At 42.5% G+C, this 9197-nt stretch overlaps 1 protein-coding gene across 1 annotated transcript in view; it reads left to right on the top strand.

The window, feature by feature from the left end:
• The window catches only part of bnipl (BCL2 interacting protein like), a 9991-nt gene extending 5345 nt beyond the window's left edge, over window positions 1-4646 (top strand). The window contains exons 5-9 of the mRNA XM_060054245.1: window positions 6-108; window positions 470-601; window positions 2557-2643; window positions 3227-3325; window positions 3668-4646. Coding sequence (XP_059910228.1) covers window positions 6-108; window positions 470-601; window positions 2557-2643; window positions 3227-3325; window positions 3668-3692 — 446 coding nt within the window. The 3' untranslated portion in view covers window positions 3693-4646. The remainder of the gene's footprint in view (window positions 1-5; window positions 109-469; window positions 602-2556; window positions 2644-3226; window positions 3326-3667) is intronic.
• The last annotated feature ends 4551 nt before the right edge of the window (window positions 4647-9197 follow it).

Genomic DNA, 9197 nt, shown 5'->3' with positions numbered 1-9197 from the left:
CTTAGGTTACTACGGCGACGGCATGAACGCCATCATCCTCGTCTCCGCGTGCTACCTGCCGGAGAACACGGTGGCGAACTACGACTACGTCATGGAGAACCTGTTCAGGTGAGCACACAGAACACGCACAGAACACAAACACTGTTCACTGCACTGTGATCCGTACATCCCTGCTGTGTGATGTGTTTCTGGTCCAGACATGAAACCCTGATCCTGTGTGTGTGTGTGTGTGTGTGTGTGTGTGTGTGTGTGTGTGTGTGTGTGTGTGTGTGTGTGTGTGTGTGTGTGTGTGTGTGTGTCTCTGTGTGTGTGTGTGTTTGTCTGTGTGTGTGTGTGTGTGTGTGTCTCTGTGTGTGTGTGTGTGTGTGTCTCTGTGTGTGTCTGTGTGTGTGTGTGTGTGTGTGTGTGTGTGTGTGTGTGTGTGTGTGTGTGTGTGTGTGTGTGTGTGTGTGTGTGTGTGTGTCTCCAGGTACATCGTGGGGACCCTTGACCTGATGGTGTCAGAGAACTACATCCTGGTGTACCTCTGTAGCATGGCCCCACGGAACAAGCTACCCACCATCCGCTGGCTGCACCAGTGCTACACCTCCATCGACAGGAGGTAGGCTAGCCTAGGACCTAACCCTAACCCTACACCTCCATCGACAGGAGGTAGGCTAGCCTAGGACCTAACCCTAACCCTAACCCTAACCCTACACCTCCATCGACAGGAGGTAGGCTAGCCTAGGACCTAACCCTAACCCTAACCCTACACCTCCATCGACAGGAGGTAGGCTAGCCTAGGACCTAACCCTAACCCTAACCCTACACCTCCATCGACAGGAGGTAGGCTAGCCTAGGACCTAACCCTAACCCTAACCCTACACCTCCATCGACAGGAGGTAGGCTAGCCTAGGACCTAACCCTAACCCTAACCCTACACCTCCATCGACAGGAGGTAGGCTAGCCTAGGACCTAACCCTAACCCTAACCCTACACCTCCATCGACAGGAGGTAGGCTACCCTAGGACCTAACCCTAACCCTACACCTCCATCGACAGGAGGTAGGCTAGGACCTAACCCTAACCCTACACCTCCATCGACAGGAGGTAGGCTAGGACCTAACCCTAACCCTAACCCTAACCCTAACCCTACACCTCCATCGACAGGAGGTAGGCTAGCCTAGGACCTAACCCTAACCCTAACCCTAACCCTACGCCTCCATCGACAGGAGGTAGGCTACCCTAGGACCTAACCCTAACCCTACACCTCCATCGACAGGAGGTAGGCTAGGACCTAACCCTAACCCTAACCCTAACCCTAACCCTACACCTCCATCGACAGGAGGTAGGCTACCCTAGGACCTAACCCTAACCCTACACCTCCATCGACAGAAGGTAGGCTAGCCTAGGACCTAACCCTAACCCTAACCCTACGCCTCCATCGACAGGAGGTAGGCTAACCTAGGACCTAACCCTAACCCTAACCCTAACCCTACACCTCCATCGACAGAATGTAGGCTAGCCTAGGACCTAACCCTAACTCTAACCCTAACCCTAACCCTACACCTCCATCGACAGGAGGTACCTCCTCTAACCCTCACCTTAACCCTAACCCTACACCAGTGCTACATCTCCATCGACAGAAGGTAGGCTAACTCTGGTCCTAACCTTAACCCTAATCCTAACCTTGGCCCTAACCTAACCTTAATCCTGGCCCTAACCCTTGCCGTAACCCTGGCCCTAACTTTCCCCTAACCCTGGCCCTAACCTAACCCTAATCCTGGCCCTTACCTTAACCCTAACCTTACGTGGTTAGGCGTAGCCAAATAGAGTTTACATCACTTCCGGGTCAGGTGTAAGATTACTTACTTACCGACGGTTGCCATGGCGCACACATTTACATTCAAATTTACATTTAGGGCATTTAAAAGATGCTTTTGTCCAAAGTGACTTACAATAAGGAGGGGGGGGGGGGGGTGAGGGGTGTTTTTAGGAGAGTAAGGGAGGAGAAGGGAGAAAGATGGAAGACAAAGTGTTGAATAAAGTGGTAAATACTAAGCCGCTGCTTTCGTTAGCGGTTGGTGTTGAGATGCGTTATCTCTGTAAATAAGGATGAAACCTACCCTGCTTTCACCCCTAGAATATGGAACAAATTAGCTATCGAACCAATCCTGTTTAATTTCTTATGGTATATGACAATCTGACAATCTTTATTTGTAGCATCTCCCCTCCATCTGCTCGTACTGGCTAAGATCACTGAATGTTCTCTTTCTTCGTATAGCTGTTTGTATATGATCTGACTCATCAGCCTGAAAACATCCCTAAAAGACACAAATACAGTATATAATTCACGTTGAGCTTAGTTAAGACGCAGCTTAAATGAAAGCAGTGCAACTGAACAAAGATGCATCTAGGAATGACTTTGAACTTAACAGTGGAACGCAGCAAGAGAAGAGACGGATGAATGTCCACCTGTAGACCCACGGTGTGGAGAGGTCCACGTACAGCAGATGTCAGGCTGTTCGGTGGATGACGGAGTAACAATGCTTAACCCTGGCTCCTCGTGTTCCTCCAGGCTGAAGAAGGACCTGAAGGGTCTTCTGGTGGTGCACCCGGCCTGGTACATCAAGGCCATGCTCACCCTGGTCAAGCCCTTCATCAGGTCTCCTCCATCCCACCGCCTCCTCCTCCTCCTCCTCCTCTCTACATTTCATCCACATATCTGTCAATGGGTGCCAACACTCTTATCCAAAGGGCCTAAAAACACATCCTCATCTCTTTACATCTCCTCGTCCAATCATCTTCTCATCCTCATCTCTTTACATCTCCTCATCCTCTGATCTTCTCATCCTCTTACCTTTACATCTCGTCATCCTCATCTCTTTACATCTCCTCATCCTCTTACCTTTACATCGTCTCTTCCTCTCATCTCATCTCCTCACCCTCCCATCTTCTCATGCTCGAGTCTGAGATACCTCCCGTAGCACGTCTAATGGCAGCTGATGCTCCTCTGACCATTCCCTCTACGAGGGTGAGGGTTCGGCCTCTTTCTGGGTTCATCTCTCGGTCTCTCCTTCTGGGGTCGAGGGGCACCCTGATCTCGACCTTCAGGGGGTTTGAGGGTATACTGTCTGTGGGACTATTGAGTCCTTTGTGGCTGACTCTGTGCTGAAGGGCTTCGAGAATACAACAGACTGGGCCTGACTGGTTGTGTCGTGTTTTGGCGTGCCCTGTTCTCTCTGCAGTGAGAAGTTCAGCAGGAAGATCTGCTTCATCCGCAGTCTGGAGGAGCTGGCCGAGTACATCCCCACCGAGAGCCTGCTGATACCCACACACATCAGGGAGTAAGAGAGCGCACGCACGCACGTCATTGGAAATGAATGGGAGGGGATGCCTGTATTTATACGAGCGTGTCAAGCCAACGTGACCACAAGGGGGCAGTATAGCACTGTCAAATAAAATAAAGTGTACGTAAACAGCTACGGAGCGACAGGCACGGTACGGGGTTGGCGTGTTCATGCTTCAGTGTAGCGATAGGGATCTTAGCATTTTTTTACCCAAAATTATCATTTAAGCGTGTCGCCTCAACCGCTTATTTTCCTTTAGAAGCCATGTTAATATTCACATATTGATGTACTGCTGGTTATCATTGTAACTTTGTGCAACTGTCTTTATTTTTCCTCCAGGATGGACAAGAAGTTGAAGAGGTGAATCTGTGGAGGCTGAGAGGACGCACACGCACACACTCGCACACAGTGGCGGACTCAGACTGTTTGAAGGGCAGGGGCGAAAAAATAAAAAGGGCACATTCTTGCTCTAGAGGACGCATCGTCATAATGTATTGCATGAAGGGGCACTAGAGGGCACCCATTCATATTTCTCACATGTTAAGGGCAGCCAATAAGGTAGGCTACTTTCTCTCGTAGTCACCACTCTAGAGGGCACTTTTTCAACCATGGAGTGCGCTGTAAGGACATTAACAGGGCGTTATCGAATTTTCTTAGCTAGAGGGCTCATCATCATAATTTATTGTATGAAGGGGCACCAGAGGGCACCCAATAATTTTTTTCACATGTTAAGGGCAGCCAATAAGGCACTGTCTCTCGTATTCGCAACTCTTTAGGGCACTTTTTCAACCATAGACCCCCTCCCCCCAAGTCCGCCACTGCTCGCAAACACTTGAAAACTGTCAATAAATGTAAATATGTTTATTATTATTATTTTTAATAATAACTGTAAATATCTATGAAGGGAGGTAATATATTCAAAATGGTCATTTTCTTACATACTTTTCTGTCCATAATTTTAAATCTTTAGTAATAGTTTCTGCGTACTTTTCATCATGGAACAAAATTCAGAACATTTGGTTTTTCAATCATTTTCTTCTTACTGTTATTTACAAGATCACAATCTTGCCTAAAGCAAACCTGTCTCTCCTGCTGGCTGTCATAAATAAGTTGTCATAAATTCACAAACACGTGAATTTATCTGTTGTATAGAACTGTTGGTTAGTAGTGGTCAGCATGTCATGCTAGAAGACAGATGAACGTTCGTCTATGGAGTCAACAGAAACAGTGTTTTATTCTTAATTGTCATTAATACATTCGTAAAATTCTGGACATGTTTAATGGTCTCATTTGGTAACAATAAAGTGGTTTGGCATCATCATAGTTCATATTTTTCCCTTTAACTGTTGTGATGTGTGTACAATGTGTGTGCGTGTGTGTGTAACTTTCAGCCAAGATCGATGAATGTTGAGAGACTGAGCTTTAGATCAGACTTGATGGCCCCTGTCTCAAAGCTGTTCACATATTCAACCATCAATATTCATAGAATAATGTTAATAATGACTTTTGTTTCGTGTGTCGTGACTCGTATCAATATTAGAGACTCCTTGTTGTCTTGATTGTTAATAAATCGTGTATTCTGTTCAAATAGGAAAGTTTAAAAAACACTTAGCAGCATAGGAGGAACAACGCTGCAAGCGGCAGAAGTAGATCCTTGCCAAGCCAACATAAATCCCGCAACCTTGCTTCAGTTTTTACTCTGGATATTAGTCTGGAAGCAGCCCGATGTGATTAGCTTTGCTGTGAACTCAATACTAATTACTAATTATGCCGTCAAATCATCGAAGCACAGCGAGAGTTAAATGAGTTAATAGAGTGGCGAAGTCACGCCCCTTCCGGTAGGGCTCATGGGACCTATGAGATCGAAAAAAATGAATGGGTGTCAATGGAGAGAAAATAATTATTTTCTGGTCCCAGTCTTTATATGCCCTGGATTACACATATGTTGTTTGTGGATTTAAATGATAATTTTTCATGCAAAGAAAACTAAAAATGTTCGTGAAGAAGTTTGATAATTTTAGGTTTTATGTGAGGCCGCTTTGTGAACTACAGCTCTTCGCTGCTCTCGACGCATATGATATACGTCACCACACCCGCCCTTGGAACTCGGCAGAGATGGCGATCTCTCTGCCCCACTTCACCGCTTTTTCCAAGGGGAGGATAAAAGCATCGAAAGAGGTGAAAACCATTATAAGTCGGGGCACGTGCAGAGTTTCAGTTATGCCGATGGGAAGATTGTCGGTCTTCTCCACGCCAGTCGCAGGGAGCGTGACGTCACATACGAGCCGTGTAGTCTTTCTCGTTGTGTTTTATCTACAGCCTTTATCTGAACAATTGCACAATAAACGGTCGAACTCTTTGCATGAAAAATTATCCTTTAAATCCACAAACAACATATGTGTAATCCAGGGCATATAAAGACCGGGACCAGAAAATAATTATTTTCTCTCCATTGACACCCATTCATATTTTTCGATCTCATAGGTCCCATGAGCCCTACCGGAAGAGGCGTGACTTCGCCACTCTATTGGAAACCGCGTCGTGTCGTTTTGGACGCACGTTTTCCCATTAGCCACCTCTAGTGGCGGAAGTTGTTGTTACAGCTATAGCGTTATCCTTTCCAGACGACTGCCTTATATCTAATAGAGGAGGTCTGCATGCATCCACATTGTAAAGCACATCATCTCTAAAGATTAAGATCACCAGATGTTACTGAAACAGTGCTTATTATATGCTTAAAACCACAGAGGCACCGTAACACTGTTGTTTTTTATTGGTGTCATGAAAAAAAACACGAGGGGTAACACTGTTGTTTTAATCAAATTAAACATGAGGGGTAACACTGTCGTTTTTATCAAATGAAACATAAGGGGTAACACTGTCGTTTTTTATCGGTCGTCATGAAAAAAACATAAGGGGTAACATTAATCTTTAATTTTAAACGTAATGCTATCATGTCTATTGTCATAACCTCAGACGCAGTTAAATTATAAATCTCAGTGGGAAGTGGAGAGACCTGTGAGCTATCCCCCAGGAGACCGGGGTTCAAGTCTGGTTGATGTCGTCGGTTGGAAGACTCTTCTCTATTTCAAGCGAATAATAAAGTCAAGTATAACCTTTTTGATGACTTTTTCCGGTGTCATGATGGTGCATTGTTAAATTCGGAGGTTAACACTCTAAATAGCTCATGTTCGGATCCCCGCAAAAATGTCTTCAGTTTTGCCACTGTCGTTATTTATTGGTCAACATGGAAAAAACATGAGGGGTAATTCTGTTGTTATTTATCGACTGTCATGAAATAAATATAAGGAGTAACACTGTCGATATTTATCCGTTAAAACATAGGGGGTAACACTGTCGTTTTTAACCAATGAAACATGAGGGGTGACACTGTCGTTTTTCTTTGGTCGTCATGAAAAAAACCATAAGGGGTAACACTGTTGTTTTTTTATTGGTCGTCATGAAAAAAAACATAAGGGGTAACACTGTTGTTCTTTTATTGGTCGTCATGAAAAAAAACATAAGGGGCAACACTGTTGTTTTTTTATTGGTCGTCATGAATAAAAACATAAGGGGTAACACTGTTGTTTTTTATTGGTCGTCATGAAAAAAAACATAAGGGGGAACACTGTTGTCTTTGTCAAATAAAATATAAGGGTTAACACTGTCGTATTTTATTGGTCGTCATGAAAAAAAACATATTTGAAAAAAAAAAAAAAATCATGAAATAAATATAAGGGGTAACACTGTCGATATTTATCCATTAAAACATATGGGGGTAACACTGTCGTTTTTAACCAATGAAACATGAGGGGTGACACTGTCGTTTTTCTTTGGTCGTCATGAAAAAAACCATAAGGGGTAACACTGTTGTTTTTTTATTGGTCGTCATGAAAAAAAACATAAGGGGTAACACTGTTGTTTTTTTATTGGTCGTCATGAATAAAAACATAAGGGGTAACACTGTTGTTTTTCTTTGGTCGTCATGAAAAAAAACACAAGGGGTAACACTGTCATTTTTATCAAATGAAACATGAGGGGTAACACTGTCGTTTTTATCAAATGAAACATGAGGGGTGACACTGTTGTTTTTTATTGGTCGTCATGAAAAAAACCATAAGGGGTAACACTGTTATTTTTTATTGGTCGTCATGAAAAAAAACATAAGGGGTAACAGTGTTGTTTTTTATTGGTCGTCATGAAAAAAAACATAAGGGAAATAATAGAAATACACACATACATTTTAATGACCTGCATATCCTCTTTATTGATGATTGATTATTGTGTATTTTCATCGCCTCAGTGGTGCAGTGGAGTGCACTCTGCCTAACCCACTGGAGACCGCGGCTCAATTTCTGTGGAAAACATAATATCTTTCATTTTAAACGTAATGCTATCATGTCTATTGCACTGTCATATATAACCTCAGACATAAATATATAATATTTCTCAGTGGGAAGTGGTGAGAGATGTGAGCTAACCCCCTGGAGACCAGGGTTCAAGTCCGGTTGATGTCATCGGCTGGAAGACTCATATCTATATGTCATGCGAATTATAAAGTCAAGAATAACCTTTGTGATGATTTTATCCGGTGTCTTGCTGGTGCATTGTTAAGTTCGGAGGCTAACACTCTAAACAGCTTATGGTCGCATATCCGGAAAAACGTAGACAGGGGTGCCACTGTTGTTATTTATTGGTCAACATGGAAAAAACATGAGGGGTAATTCTGTTGTTATTTATCGACCGTCATGAAATAAATATAAGGGGTAACACTGTCGATATTTATCCATTAAAACATAGGGGGTAACACTGTCGTTTTTAACCAATGAAACATGAGGGGTGACACTGTCGTTTTTCTTTGGTCGTCATGAAAAAAACCATAAGGGGTAACACTGTTGTTTTTTTATTGGTCGTCATGAAAAAAAACATAAGGGGTAACACTGTTGTTTTTTATTGGTCGTCATGAAAAAAAACATAAGGGGTAACACTGTTGTTTTTTATTGGTCGTCATGAAAAAAAACATAAGGGGTAACACTGTTGTTTTTTTATTGGTCGTCATGAATAAAAACATAAGGGGTAACACTGTTGTTTTTTATTGGTCGTCATGAAAAAAAACATAAGGGGTAACACTGTTGTCTTTGTCAAATAAAATATAAGGGGTAACACTGTCGTATTTTATTGGTCGTCATGAAAAAAACATATTTGAAAAAAAAAAGAAAATTGTCCTTGTCAAATAAAATATAAGGGGTAACACTGTTGTTTTTCATCAGTCATCATGGGTAAAAAACATAATGGGTAACACTGTCCTTTTTATCAAATGAAACGTAAAGGAAAAAACATGAGGGGTAATTCTGTTGTTATTTATCGACCGTCATGAAATAAATATATGGGGTAACACTGTCGATATTTATCCATTAAAACATAGGGGGTAACACTGTCGTTTTTCACCAATGAAACATAAGGGGTGACACTGCCGTTTTTCTTTGGTCGTCATGAAAAAAACCATAAGGGGTAACACTGTTATTTTTTTATTGGTCGTCATGAAAAAAAACATAAGGGGTAACACTGTTGTTTTTTATTGGTCGTCATGAAAAAAAACATAAGGGGTAACACTGTTGTCTTTGTCAAATAAAATATAAGGGGTAACACTGTCGTATTTTATTGGTCGTCATGAAAAAAAACTTATTTGAAAAAAAAAAAAAATTGTCCTTGTCAAATAAAATATAAGGGGTAACACTGTTGTTTTTCATCAGTCATCATGGGTAAAAAACATAATGGGTAACACTGTCCTTTTTATCAAATGAAACGTAAAGGGTAACACTGTTGTTTTTTATCTGTCGTCATGAAAAACCCATAAGGGGTAACACTG

This window comes from Gadus macrocephalus, chromosome 6, assembly GCF_031168955.1.
Source record: "Gadus macrocephalus chromosome 6, ASM3116895v1".
Classification (NCBI taxonomy): domain Eukaryota; kingdom Metazoa; phylum Chordata; class Actinopteri; order Gadiformes; family Gadidae; genus Gadus; species Gadus macrocephalus.
Note: the sequence above shows the minus strand (reverse complement) of the source record. Positions and strands in the feature narration are given on the sequence as shown.